Here is a 15,628-nt window from a genome sequence, read left to right on the forward strand (position 1 = left end):
GAGCTGGGCCGAATACCTGTACATTCCTGACTTAAGTAGCAAGTCAAAGCTTCTCAAATTAGAACAAATAAAATTCAAATACCCGAGACTCAGTATATATGCTCTTTACTAATATGGAAATAGTTCTTTGTTCTGGTTATACATCAGTAGCAACAACATGGAAATTCCTTGCAAATAATAAAATATTTGGTGTTGTAACTGAATTAGACGTATGACAGTCATCAAGGGCAAAAGCCTCTTTAGATACAGTAGTACCTTATTGTATTATTTGCCCTACTGTGCCCTAATGTTTAAGTTTCTGAACTAAAAAAATGTAACGTGTAGCCCTGTCTCAAGTACCTAAATTCCCTGTTCAGTTCATTGCATAACTGCTAGGAGTGGAATGCAGAAAAGGCTTTGTGCTGAGTAGGGAAGAGCTCTTGTGCTAACCAGAAGGAAATACTGCAGAGCGAGCCATGTGTCTTAAACTGTGCCTCTCTTTGGCCTGTATATGAGAACCAAATTCACAGCTCAATTCTGCTGTTTTTACATGCCAAATATGATGCTTACACCATGAATGAAGATACCCATGAGGCAATACTGGAAGCAGAAGCACGTGCAGTGAGGTCTGTGTAAGCCAGCTTGGGTTTGGCAGCTGTGTCAGTGTATGCCAGCTAGAGAATGTCACCAGAAGTACTGCAGATGCAAGGTTTCCTGTGTTAGGGACTCAGCTCTCTTGTGCCATGTGAAAACAATGCAGGGCATACACAGGCCAATATTTTCCTTTCACCCAGTCTGGAAGTGGCCTTAGGAGCTACTGTAGTTCTTGTGTCACTGAGGTGGTAAACTCAGCCTTGGTTTATGTCACATCGTCTGGTTGAGGGAGCCTGTGTGTGTGTGCTAAGACAGAGAAAGGTCCTGCAGAAAGGTGAGCCAGTACTGAGCGAAACAAACCACCAGTTTCTGTAGCTTAGGATTTTAATGTTTCAACTCAGTGCTACACCTTAGCAAATATGCTCTAGTTCATGGCTTTTGGAACTCAGCTGCTCCTCGTAGGAAGGTTTTCTGTGCAGGAGAAACTTCGGGCTTTAGTAAGTACTAGAGCTCTGCATTCTGCTCTTAGAGCACAGAGCAGCTACGGACTGAGTTTTCCTTTTTTGGAATAAAAGCTGATTATTTTTAATCAAATGAATGTTAGTTTTCCTGTTACTGCACACACAGTTAGAATTTCTCTCCCTCGCATTATCAGAAGTCAGCCATAAATCTTATTCTTTGAAGTAAATTTCACATTTTCAGTCAGTGTTAGGTATAGTTGGAGTGGACTTGCTGCAGGAGACATCTTTCTGCACTCAATTTGTGATTTCTCATTGAAATGGAGGGATGACAGGTGAAAAACTCAGCCTGCCACACTGGACTTAGTTCTGGGGTGATGTAAAGCAAAACTGTGATTGTTTGAAAAATAACGTTTGTTAAATTTTAGGTGCCACGAAGCTTTCAGTTACTGGAGATGTTAATTGGGGTTTTTAAAACATAATGTGTTTGGATTTATTAGAAATTAGATCTTCCTGAATCTTCTGGAAGAGCTAGGTCTCAGAGCAGGAGATGTGGTTCAGTATTGTCACAAAAATACAGATACAGACATTCATGAATTTTTATTGTGCAATAAACCAGATGTCAAGAAAACAATGTGTTTCAGAGCTCTTTTAAGAATATAATTTTGAGTATTTCAATTTTATTTAGTATTGCAGTTTGTTTTTTTGTTCCTCAGAGTGCATGTTTCACTTATGAGATTTGGTTACGCAAGTCACATTGTATTCTCTTGGCCTGTTTTATGCTTAAAATGTAACATGACATGATTGTTAAAAACTTTAATAAAATATTGGATCGGCCTAAGAAATCCTCTTTTGCTAACTGGTTTTCTGGAATGGTAACTGTTTCAGGAAAAAAAAAATCAAATAGACTTAACTAATTACAGAAAAGCTGTGGCTAACATGCTGCTCTCTCTTTTCCCATGACCTTCTAATTTTATAATTTTGTGTGTGTGACCAATTAAAATATGACGGCAGAGCAAAATAACATAGTCCAAATGCCCAGCAGCTGGAATATAGAGGTAATAATCCATGTCCTGGAATCATAGGAAATAGAGAGGGGACAAGTTGCAGATAATTTAGTCTCTACTTCTGCTTATGCACAGCTTTTCCTCAAAGTACATCTGTTAAATTTACTCCTCATTTAATACATTGACGTATTACTAAAATTATAGTGGCATTTAGTTTTGTCAGTTTGTCTTTTCTATTACAGGAGTGAAATTGATCCTTCCTAGGACAGAAAGATGGACTAGATGAGCTCTTGAGATCCTTTACAGACAGTTTTGTGATTTCATAGGTCTTGCTGATCTTCCTGTACAATGTTTTGCCTTTGGATGATAGTGTTTTGCTCCATGTAGTGTTTTATATAGATATCTCTTCCCATGTATTAGAAAGAAAAAGTACTTTTCAGATTTTGAGAAAGTGATTTGGAAGTTTCTCTTGTCATATGAATATCTTTGGTTCTTTTCTTTCCTTTCTCCCTACCCAGGAAGCTTATGCATATCAGAACTCTTCAGGCATGAAGAATTGGTTCACATCTCTGTTCTCATTCTGTAAAAGAATGAACTAACAAGCTGTATTTTAGAGCTCATAAAGTACTCAACATGCTGACTGCATTCCTCTTTGGTTTATTGTTCAGTAGTGTGAAAGAGAGAGGGAGGACAGCTAATTCTTTCTCTTCTGAGAGGAAAAAAACTTTAGGCTCACTGTTGGTGTCTCATTCTGCCAGTCTGTGCTTATCTGAGGTCAGAAGTCTTGTAAGAAGGGGGAGGACTCATATGTATGAGGGCATGATTTGCCAACGGAAGATAAATGAAATCAACAATAACAGTGCTCTTATTTTATGTGATGAGACCTATTTTTTTTTCTGTGTCAAAGCTCAGTAGACCTCAGAAGATCTTCTGTGGCTTCAGTGAAGACTGTTGGAATTCACCATTGGGAGGGGTTTTCTAGGTATACTGATTTAAGATGTTGGATAATTCCAAATGTTTTGGAACAGCATAAATTATTCTTTTTTGTTATTCTTAAAAATAGATAATAAACAGTATAGTGTAAGGACACTGTTCTCAGTGGTTAGCATTGTTAGGGAGCGTGCTTTTTTGGGCTGTAACTTGATAAGCAATGTTCTATCTTTGCATCCTTTTCTTCATTATTGTATGATCATCTCTTGTCCCAATTGCCTTTAGTGTCGTATGAAGTTCATGTGAGCATTTGGTAAGTGACTGATGAGCTGTGGATAACTTTCTGGTATCAAAATGACTAAAACCAGCTAGGAGCATTCTGTTTCGGAGATGCCATAGATCTTTAATACTTTATATTGATGAAAAGATCAAAGATATATGGTTTCAAATCTAAGCAAAACCAAAACTGAAATATAAGCATTTAAATATCTGTTCTGGGACATAGAGCTGCTGGATATTGAATTACTGGTAAGTGTGATTGCTCAGCATTTCACAGGGTGAATTCAACACAGAGGAACAAGCTCCATTTTCTGAAACTTTTTTCTGCTGCTTATTTCTGAGCAGTTTAGCCAAATTGAAATCTGTGAAAGCAATAGATATTGTGGATTGCCAAGATCTCTCAGGTGTGTCTCCTGCTGGTTGATATCTGAATAGGCCTAGAACTGTCCTCAGAAACCACCTAATATGTATGTAAGAGAAAGTCTGAAAAACAAACATCTCAGATCTATACATCTATTTGCAGTAGATGCTTATGAAGGACTTCAGATTTTTTTTTTTTTTTTTGTAAATTAGCCCTTAGTGTGTACTTATACAGTCTTCCATTGCTATATTAATATTAAGTCTCATACAGACTAAGTAGCATGACTTACCCATTATGAGATATATAAAAGATAAATAGAAAATATATTTTAAAGCTCTTTTTTTTTGACTGCAGCTGATATGTATTAATAACATTTAGGCCTCTCTCTGTGTTTTGTTCCACAGGCAGCAGGAGCAATTCGCCCTCTAGTTTCTACCGTTATTGCCTCTGCTGCAAATGGCTGTTTAGACCACTCATTGGAACGTGCCAGGTACAGAGCGAGTGAAATGCCTCAGGCTTTCTTGTTTGATATAATCTATGAAGCATACCAACAGGTAAGGCTTTGAGACTTTCGAAGACTTTTTTTATCATTTACTTTAGTTACAAAAAAAAGATAACTTTATTTCTCTTCTTTCAAATACAAAGATTCAGCACTTATTTCAAAGCACATCAAACTGCATGCATGTTACTTCTCTGTAGTCTTTTGATGAAAATGCTTTATCATTCTAATGTATTCGAGTTTTTGAATTATCAAACTGCCAAATACAAGAAGGGGTGAAGGGTCTAAACTATTGGAAAGAGACATTTGCTTTAGCTTTTATTGCGCATTAAATAGATTACTTAAATGGGTGGGTTAATGTGTTGTACATACTTTGATTAGTGGCTGAAAATAATATTTACTTAGTCTCTGTTGTAATTTTCTCTTCATTTTTTTCCTAATATATTGCTTTAACATCATCTTTATTTAAGAAAATAAAAATTGTGGGTACTGTATTAAACCCTGACTCTTCTGCCTTTATCCTTCTTGAAGACTGCTTTCATTTGCCCCACCCTGCATTCACAGTTTACTGGAAATACTCCAGGCTTTCGTCTCAGCATTCTACTTCCTTTTCATTCATCACCTTGTGGAAATTGCCTGTCCTCCAGGTATCTTTCAGACTGACTGGAAGCAGAGTATTTCGTCATTTGTCACATGGAAGGAATTATTTTTCACTCCAGTAATGCTGACAGTCATGCTTCCCATCAGTCTTTCATTTCTAGAGTAAACAAGCCCAAATTACTGATACCACCTTCAGAGAGCACATAGCTTAGAAGTCACCAACGACAGAACAAATGCGTGGAGAGGCAATGAAGATGAAACAGTCGCTTAATTGTTAAGTAATTGTTTTACTTTTAGAAACGCTGGCATAAATTCCACATCATACCCTTTATGCTTGATACTTGAAGATATTCTTAGATGCTGAAGATGAAGGGCTGTCCAAGATGAAGGGCTACTCAAGTGATTGGACTAGCTCTAACCTGTTTACTTCTGATGGGAAGCAGGGTGATGTTCTTTGTGTATGTGAAAACACACAGCTGAAACTTCTAAGTGAGGCTGTAGCTTGAATGTAGAGGACATACTCATGATAAAGGCAGCATATGTGTGCATAGGACACCTCTCAAGAGACAACAGCTACTGTTGGTTGTACAACTGTTTCTTTCTTGTTGATGCGTATTTCTTTTGGCAAATTGCACGTTTATGCGTTGTTTCTCCAAAAAACCCACCCCAAAACAACGCCCTATTTTTTTCCTACTGTGTTTGCTCTTAGTTTGCAGATACAGGAGAGCTGACAAATAAAAAGCTTTTGCCCTAAATGCCTTGCTCAAATAGCAACTTGCAGTCCCTATGCTCCTCTGAATAGTGTTCTCTTCTCACATATGCATTCCATCAGTCGTCTTTTTTGTATCCCTGCTCTTTCAAGAACAAGCCACCAAAGTTGTTAGCAAGCAACCAAGGCTATGCTTCCTTGTCCCCAGTTCCCTTTGCATTGGCTAAATTCTGGTCATTTAAATGCTCTGTGCCTTGGAGCTCTGGGAAGGATAACACTTTGCTGAATCTCTCAACTCATATTGTTTGCTAATTATTTATGTTTCAATGGTGCCTAGCTGTCCAAGTCAAGGATTAAGACCCTATTGTTCTGGGAACTGTACAAACAAATAAAAAAAGATAATCGTCCTGAAAAACTTAGTCAAGCTACTGTAGGACAGATTTTTGTAGGAATGGATGCAGGTTATGATGCTTCCTAAATATTAACATACCTGTCATTAGTTTCCACAACAACCTGGTAAAGTAGGTAAGTATCATGGTACAGTTGGGGAAAAAAAAAAAAGATAAAATAATTTTGTTACTCATGTTGCAAGTTGTTCACAAAGCTGGGAATGGAATGGAATTCATTTTGGCTGACTCGGCATGGGATCATTTTCCCACTCCTGTCTATTTTATACAGTTGTGACCTTTATGCAACAACAGTGTGGGGAAAAACAACAGTCAAACATGCATTCCTTAGAAGGAAACTGTCCATTTGAATTATTGCTTCAAGTAACATAGGCTTTTCAGTTACATTGTGGGTAATGTGGAATACTGCTTTTAAACTCTGTCTCTATTTAAATGCATTATCTGATGTGAGTAGGTAGAGAGTTTACTTCCAAATATGTTCTTTTTCATGAATGTAAGATCTCTGAGTATCTTGACCACTAAGTTGCAACATTCAATTCAAGCTCACTTCTCTGATCCTTACAGGTTTGCCATCTGTAGTCTTTTTTTTGCTCTTCTTGTCTGGTACCAATCTGGGCAGAGCAGACTCCTTCTCCTTTTATTACTGTTTTGAATGTATTTAGAACTAGAAAGGAAGAAGCTTATTAACACAATTAAAATATGTAAAAATACTTTGCTGTGATCTGTATCAAATTAAAAGTAATTTCCTTTGAAAACTTTTTTCCATTTCTTGCTTGATTAAAAATGATAGGAATGATTTGGGGAAAAATATGTGCCTTGTATATAAAACTAATTGAAGTAGGTATAACAAATGCCAAGGATTGGTTTACAATATTATCTTAAAATATATGTATACTACAGTCAATTCCCTTTACATTTGGTGCCAAAAATCCAGCACAGATTTTGAGGACATTCAGCTAGGTTGTTTGCATGTATTTCATTGTGATTCATCTCATTTTTGTGTGCTGGATCTCAATTTAGTTTTCATTCTTACTGTTGCCTAGAACAGAGATACATATTCCAAATGGATCTGCTTTGTTCAGATGTATGTTACTTTCTGATTTAACTGTGACAATGTCAAGATTTCTGACATTATAACTATTAACTTCTCAGCTTTATAGTTGTGCCATGAAACCTTTTAAATTTTGTTGCTCAAAAATTGCATGCCCTTCGTTGTCTTTGTAATGACTTTGAGAGCTCATTAAAACAAACATTCTTCATTGACTGCATATCTGCTATTTAAGCCCACTTTAACAGGGATTTTCAAAGGTTAAACCCAGAATTTTTGTTTTTTAATGTGATTTTTCTGACTTTGGGTTTTCCTTATTCAACCACTTTGTGGAAAAAAAAAAAAAAAAAAAGAAAAAATGTTGGATGGGAAGTGACATCAAATTAGAGTCTGTTTGGTCCATTACCCAGAACCAGGCTTAAGTATTCCAGCCATTACCTCTGAAGTATGCTATGAAATAATTTCCATTATGTTTCTAATTTTTGCTTGTGTTGTGTGAGAGAATTAGGTTCTGCAAGAATGTATGCATTTTATGGTTTTCAAAAGGATTTCTTTTTCCACTAGTCACATCTCCTTTTACTAGGTGTATTACCTTGAAATCTTCTGTTCTTTGGGATGGTCCTCCTCTCACAATTACATAATATTTCTAGATCCTGATGTGGAAATTATTTCATCTTTCTACTCTGCTATTATAAGGTAGCCAAGGACTTCTGCTGGCAAAGTGGGGTTGGGTGATTTGTTTTTAATCCCCAGAGAAGTAAATAAATCTGAAATTGGAAGAGCAATAAAAAAAATGTTGGTGAGCTACTAGATACTTCTAGGTCTTCTAATGGTTAATTTTGAATAATTTTTTTTTTAACCCTACTGAAACAATAGTATAGATTTATGAAAATTCTTCCTTAAAAATAATCTCAGACTCTTTCAGTTAGCATCAATTTTAACATCAGTTAGTGGTGGAAGCAGCTTTTTTTGATATGGCTGTGTATATGCTTCAGAGGAAAAAAAAAGATGTTCAGATGTCCCATCTTTTTACTTTTTTACTGGGAGAATGCAAGCAGTTTGAGAACCATTGTTTCTTGGCAAAAGATGAATTTGGGAGTACTTTGTGTCTGCCTTCTTGTGATGCAGCAAATAAGTGGAGGTGCAACAGAGAAGGGAAAATTCTTCAGTATTCTTCTACCTGAAATGATAATTGCTCCAGTGTAGCAGGATCAAAAGACCACTGCTCAGGAAATAGCTACTCTGTCCACCCCAGCATAGTGCTACTGATTTTAACATTTTAATAAAGTTTCTGTTACGTTGTTATACGTTTTACTTTAACTCAGGATACTTCTTGGCCCCTGAATTGGACATCACATAAACCAGACTAAAACCATTTGAAGTCAATATTGAAATTAAGCAGCTGTTCAGAGCCCACAACAGCCAGTGAAGCTAAAATGATGTCTTGATCTTATAAGGCCTCAGTACTCTGACTTATGTGTGATTAGATAGAGCACTTAGCTATAATAAATCAATAGGCATAATGGGATTTTGGCAGATACAGGCACTTGCGCCTGTACTTAATGCTGCTTGACACTTTTTGTTGCAAGTCTCTGTGTTCAGTTGGTTATATGAAACATGGGAAAACAGCTGTTTTTTTCTATTTCAGTGAAGTATTCTGATGCCTCCACTTTGTAGTAGGACTTTGGAATTTGGCATTGGGAAGGTCCTGAGGTGAAAAGGATGAATTATACAGGCCTCCTTACATATATGCCTAAGTGTTACTGTGTCACTCATATATATGCCTCCTCATCTCATATTCTTATGAAGTACAGCACTGCTTTCATGCCCTTCAATTTGTTAAATTTATAAAAGTTACAATTTATAAAACTTACAAAAGTTAAAACTTTTATTTGTATGATGCATGCTTGACACAAGGTGGACAAGTGACAGATGCAAACAACTGCATGAGGAGAAAGAACCGTATTTATAATGTGTGTGGTATCTCACAGGCAGGAGGCTTTACCTTAGCCAGGGGTTTTCCTTGGGATGTTGGGTAAGAGGCCATATAAATGTGTTAAGGGGATAAACGTAATGTTGCATCAGTGCTCTTAGTTCTGATATGTCCTAAGTTGTGAGTTCTTGTTTCCTGCACAGTGTAATGAACCATAGCACTAACCTTCAGTAAATATTAGTAGTGGAGAAGTTAAACTTTTTAAAATAAAAAATACAAATCTCTAATAAGTAGTAAAACCTGTGGAAAAGTTGTAGAATTGCAGAACCCATGATTTACTTCAGTTCTAACCTACCTTCAACAAAAACAGCCAGTTGGATTTTTCTTTTTTAGGTTAATATCAGAATTAAATTCCTGATATTTGGAAATGCATGTTTCTTTTCTATTCTTATCAGCCCTAAGGGAAATCAGAAAAGTTTAAGTGTTAATTGAAAATCCACCCTTTCCAAAGATAGCAAATAAAGGATAAATTCCTCAGACCAGACTTGTTCATTTTTGCTTAAGGTAGTTTCATGTTTCTGTTCAGCTTTTTAAATTAAATAGGAACAAATGCGAAGTATGATCCTGTAAGCCTGGGAGGAGGAGGAGGCGGTAGCAGGGGAAGACTTCACTTACTAGAAGTCAAGTGTTCCCCTGGAGCAGTATCTTTTAAGGAATTAGAGTATCAGGAAGTCAGGTAGACTACCTTTTTCCTTTAATGACAGTAGGCTGAGACTGATTTCTCTAATACCTGTGTCTGACATATTGTGAAATGCACAGAGACCTCAGAGATCTTTTGTCTTTTAACACAAAGCATCTTGTTGTGTCATGTTACATGTGTACAAAGTAACACAACCACAATATGCAAAGGCTGAAATACCCAAACTTAACAAAGCATTGTGTATTTGAAATGTATCTGCCAAAGTAAGGAAGGTAGCAGGAACAATTAAAAAGCTTTGTCTGTCCTGATCTGGCAGAGAAACAACTGAAAATGTATGAGGAGCGATACGTGGAAGATCCCGGCTAGTTTCTGTGTCAGAGATGTAAACAAAAAGCCTAGGGAAGATGATATGATGGTTAGAGGGTTGCCAGCATGAATGCTGGGGATGCGATAGAATTGCTCACCAATGTGACCAGCCTGGTGGAGCTGAGGACCTTGTAAGACGGAAGAGCTACACGCTGCTGGAGGAAGGGTGGGACATGTTAGAAGGTTATTCTGCAGGAATCCTTCATATGTGGATTGCATGGCAAAGTCTGATCACTATGTAAAGTTAGAGTGATAGGCTGATAACAATCTTAATTTTTAAAAATAATTTTGATACACAATTTTTTTCTGTTAATCTTTTATACATTATTTTAGACTTAGGCTTAAGATCTTCTGTATGTAGGAAAATTTACCACAAATGCTATGCCATTTTTTGGAGGTGTTTGTATTGCATATGTAGTTTAATCATCTGTTAGTAGTGGACCTTTTGTAGATTATGGAAGTTTATATTTAGCTAATCAGAACAATGAAGCTGAAATAAAAAGATTAAAAAAAAATAGGAACAGGAAGTAGGATTATTCATTGAAAGAATGAATGAGCTTCAACATGTTTAGAGATGTTTCTCTGATGTTTGTCTATAACCTCCTTACAGATATCCACACGGAACAGACTGACTTTAGGGCTTCTATCTAATCTGTGTAGAAACTATGTAGAGATTAGTACTTTTTGGGGCCTCACTGAACTAATACATCTGTTCATAGCCAACATGACCCACTTTTTGGATAATAAGCAATAACATTTACTTATGGGACATTACAACATCTGCCTGCATAGGAGAGAGCTGCTATATATAAGCATAGTAATGACAAGATACAAAGTAATAGTGTGTCAGGGAGAATCATGCAAATACTTTGATGCTAAATTCTGGGAGGCAGATGTTCTTCCATTCCCCCCAAAAAATCATTACAAGATGTCCCCAGATGGGGTTGAGATGGGGAGAAGAGATATTCTGCAAACTGTCCAACCTGATTCTCAGTGGAAGAAAAGGAAATCCCAAAATTGTTCTTATCTAACAAACCCCTGAGAATCTTCAGGGAAGATTTTGCTAGAGTAAGAAAGGAAGTTGGCTATTGTTAGGCCCATTGTAGAAGTATTTGCTCAACGTATTGTCTTTTCTGTATGTAAATAATAGGGAGTGTATTCCATGTGGATTTTGTAAACTTCTAAAGTGCTTTTTGAAAGGGCACAGCATTACTGGGATTCTTCTTCAAACATGTGTGAAGCATTTTAGTATCCTCTGTAGCGGGGAAGTGGAGTCAGCTGTAGCAGTTTAGTAATATTTTGGCATAGGTCAGGCAAGTCCTTCGAGGCAAAATGTCTAGACTGATTTGGGGATTTTCCTGTGGGTTTATTCTTTGTCAAAGAAATCAATGTCTGTCAAATTAACATTGCCAGGAGCAACAGGCGATTAAATGAACAGTAGCGGACAAATTGTTGACTAAAACCTTGGCAACTTTGGGAGCAAGGGTCAGATTCAGAAGAAGGACTGGAGGCTCAAAATGTAAGTGAGGCAGAGTTTGGGCATTTAAGTCTAATGCTGGAGTCCTGAAAAAAACCCCAATGCTCACCTCCCTCCTAGAACTAAAGATAGCTGAATCTTCAAGGAATCTCAACTTTTGTTTTTAACATTCACCAAATATGAAACTTTGAGTATGCCAAGGCATCTAAGCTGTGGCAAGGCTGAATGGCTCAATATTTACATTTGCTTGGAGAAACCATTATTTTGCCTGGTGCTATTAAATCATGAGTTGGTGATACGTTTTTGTAGTGTAAAAACACTGAAAAAGAGATCACCATTGTTTTTAACATATGACAAAAAGTAGGTAAGATATATAGATCTTATCATAAGCTGTAATGGGTTGTCTCTTGGCCGTCATCTTTTTAAAAAAGTGTCAGACATGTTTTGTTAAGTGTATTATGTTGTAAGGATGATCAGTTTACCTCATTCTTCTTCAAAAGTATTTTATGGTTTCTATATGCTCTCTGTTTGTGTGTGTATGGAGATCCACTTCCTTTTCCACTGTCCTCAGCTTTGGTCACCCACTTTGCTTTTGTATTTTGTAGTTATACATTCAGGTCTTCTAAATATATATCATGTAAAATCATTTTTCCTAATTCTGTATTCCAGTTTGTATCTATAGCTTTTCTTCCTTCTCATCAACTTTATTCTAAAATACTGAATCAAGAAGTGATTCATGAATTAGACAAGAGCTAGCTAAAAATAATAGTAATCTACTACTTGTATGATTTGTATGAGAATAGTACTACAAGCCAATGCTTGTCTTTGTATGGAGTCCTAAAGGCAGCATACTTCCATCTGCCTGTGAAATGTAATAGGCAATTACAGTTTTAGTGTAGCTACCTACTTGGTTAGTCCACATCAACCTACTTGGCTAAATAGGAAAGTAGCATGGATTATTTCAGTTTGTTGAAATTCCTACTCCAGTTCCTTTGATGGTATAATTATATAGATTTTATTTAGCTGTATAGTAGTATCAAGATGGGGACTATCTGTGAGTTTTGCAATTGCAATGTGGGGTCTAAGCATATGAAATAACCTAACTAAGGAGGTCTTTCTGCTGATTTGTCCATGGGTCATTAGGATTTTAGATCTGATTGTTTGACAAGGAAATCTGTGTAGCTGCTAACATTGAAAGAAAACCTAGTATATCATTTCTCCTTACATGAGAAGTTTTTACTTTGTTAACAGCACCCTTGCATTGTTCTGGTCCATTTTGGCTTGGATTTTACTTCTGAATTTAGTCCCATTTAAAAATTGTTTCTTTGGAACTTCAGTAGAACTTGACTTCTGTTCTGTTTTATTCCTGGTAATTTTTTGGTTTTGATGCAAAATTTCAATGCAGCTAACTTTTTAATAATGCAGTTTTTGCAGAGGATTTTGATCTGCATTTCTCCATTTATCTTCAGGCTGCTGCACACAGACTGTTTCTTAAACACAGGGTTGTCAACCTCACTTAAATGAATATCCTAATTTGTAAGTCTTCAGGTTGTAGTTCTGAGATGTTTTCCAAAGAGATTTTACAGTTATTTCATCTGGTGTCTTTTACTCTGGCAGCTTTGTCCTGAGATTTAGAGGAATAAGTATTTTTTTCCCTCTCCCTATCCTTAAAACCTACCCAATTCTACAGATTTTTTTTCAGGATATATATATATACTAAATGAATTTTGTCAGTAATGCTTTCATTTATTCAAAACCTGAAACTAGATTGGTGGTCTATTGAGAAAACTGTGCTAGTTTAGATAGCTCTGTACTTGATTAGTTCTTTGGCGCAATGGCAGAGCCAGGATATTGTATGAATCCCCACCTTGCCCTAATTAATTTCTGCCACAAGAATGTTTGGAGAAATTCTAATGCCTTGCATAAGAAAAAAATAAAAAGTTATTTTGCTAAAGGGATAATGACTTCCATTTTATGGCACTCCTCATCCTGTAGGATCTCAAAGCACTTTGCAAATTCACATATGAGCTCTTGGAACTGTCTGGTGGAGTGGTGCAAAGCTGCCACACCCTGGGTGAAATCTGGCATCTCTGTAGCAGTGAAAAGGCATTTTGTCTTCAGATATAATCTATGTTAGAGACATACACTGCAATTATTTAAGTTGGAAATTTGGCTAGATTATGAGAGTATTGTTGTAAGTGTTGCTGGATTTACCCTGATAAGTGTACTGTATCCGCAAGAATCACCCCTTTGGCACAGGCTCAAAAAATGCTGAATACTGAGCAAGAATCACTGTATCCAGCATATGGGAGACCACCCATCTAAATTGTCAACTATGGCTTGCTTTGAGAGAGCAAAGAAGAAAACAAGGTAGTGATGCTAGAGCTTTTGATCTCCTAGCTACTGACAGTTTAGTGTATCAAAAGGCAAGGAAAAAGACCATTTACGATCTTGCATAATTTCAAGAGGTGATTCTCTTAAGTAAATTGTTTCAAGAGTGAATAATTTTATCTGTTCAAAAAATTTAAAAATATGCATTGTAACTTGGCCTGAATTTGTTTCACCTCTGCTTCTAAGCCTGATTAAATTTTCTATTGGTTACTTAATTTTAGAATTTAATATATTTAGAAATCTCTTTACTGGGAGAATGTTAACAATCACTTCTTTACATTTTCTTAGAATAACCTAAATCTGTAGTTTTTCTACATTGGGACAAGATTTTTCTGTCTTGTCCATATAACTCTTTTCAAAGTATTTTTCCAATTTACAAGATAATTTTTTAAAGTGTCAGCAATGAGTCCTAACACATTATTTTGACTGCTATTGTTGTCACATAGAATATTAACATTTTCTTTCTTTTTGATGTTGTAACTAAAATATGACTTTTTAAAAAGCTGAAATTGTATAAGAGGTCTGAAATTCCATATTCAGCTGCATGCTCAAAATGACTCCGGTGTCCTTTTCTGATATCAGGAAAATCAATACTGTCTCATGGTTACTCAGGATCTGTTTTATGAAGTCAGTCTGATTAATAACTAGCTCTTAGTTGCATCAGGTATTTCATCTTCATACCAGTAGCGTTGTTTATTCTCACCTAGTTTGTATTCTCATTTTCATTTTGCTAGTTTGTCTGCACTTTGGAATAACATTAGGAATGTATCTGCTGGTGCGGCACAAAGAGAGAAAGACAGGGTAAGACTGAGGTTTGATTTTTTTGGTGATCTGTTACTGTTTCAGGATTGTATGTATAAACCGGGACTTTACCAGCAGTGATATTCATCCGACTTGCAAGTCACATGGACACAATGCATGCTGAGTCCTGGTTGCTAGGGCATCTAGTGTCCACGCTGCAAATGATGTGCTTTAGCAGGTGCCCTTGTATATGACTTTCACCTTGATTCCACCAAAAGGGAGATGACTTTGAGCTCTCCAGCAGCACAGTCAAGTGCCTTTTGTACGATTCTGAGTAGGGATGCAGGAAAGACTTGCACCAAAAAGAACCTCTCCTGCATACTAAATGGGTAACATAGACACAACCCTTGACATTTCTTGTTTGTGCCTACTGGTACCCATCTTTCCTCAGCAAAGCACCTCTAGTTATTCTTGATTAAGTTTTTATTCCTTAATAGCAAAGCTGCACTCTTTCCCCTCTGTCTACAGGTTGATCATGATTTGTCTAGGGGAACATAGCAGACCTCATTCTCTGAAGGACTGAATTATGGATTACTCCAGGTACATATGGCTTAGGACTCTCCATCTAATGTTCAGACAGAGCTAGGGATTTTCAAAATGATAGTATTAGTGTTTTTATGATTTCGGTGTAAAGTTGAGCACATGTACTTCTTTTACAGGATGATTGGTTTGTTTGGACCTCTCCTTTTGCAGAGACAGAAGCAGTAGTAGCCAGAATAAGATTAAGACTTAAAGAGTAGGCTTTAATTGTAGAATCATAGTATCATTTAGGTTGGGAAAGACCTTTAAGATCATCAAGTCCAACCATTAACCTAACACTGCCAAGTCCACCACTAAACCATGTCCCTAAGCACCACATCTACACATCTTTTAAATACCTCCAGGGATGGTGACTCAACCACTTCCATGGGCAGCCTGTTCCAATGCTTGACAACCTTTTTGGTGAAAATATTTTTCCTAATATGTAATCTAAACCTCCCCTGGAGCAACTTGAGGCAATGAGATAAATGCTGTAATAATAATCCTGTAGGGTATCTGCAAGTATCTTGGATTTAAGAATAGAAAAGATAGCTTTTAACACTTTCTCAA

The 15,628-nt window shown here is 36.6% G+C and overlaps 1 protein-coding gene across 2 annotated transcripts in view; it reads left to right on the top strand.

Annotated features, from left to right (window-relative positions):
• CRPPA (CDP-L-ribitol pyrophosphorylase A) overlaps positions 1–15,628 on the top strand; it is a 124,033-nt gene that overhangs the window by 21,611 nt on the left and 86,794 nt on the right. For both annotated transcript variants that reach the window (XM_075746074.1, XM_075746075.1), the window contains exon 3: positions 4,013–4,162. In XM_075746074.1, coding sequence (XP_075602189.1) covers positions 4,013–4,162 — 150 coding nt within the window. The remainder of the gene's footprint in view (positions 1–4,012; positions 4,163–15,628) is intronic.

This window comes from Balearica regulorum, chromosome 2 (genome assembly GCF_011004875.1).
Source record: "Balearica regulorum gibbericeps isolate bBalReg1 chromosome 2, bBalReg1.pri, whole genome shotgun sequence".
NCBI classification, from domain to species: Eukaryota; Metazoa; Chordata; class Aves; order Gruiformes; family Gruidae; genus Balearica; species Balearica regulorum.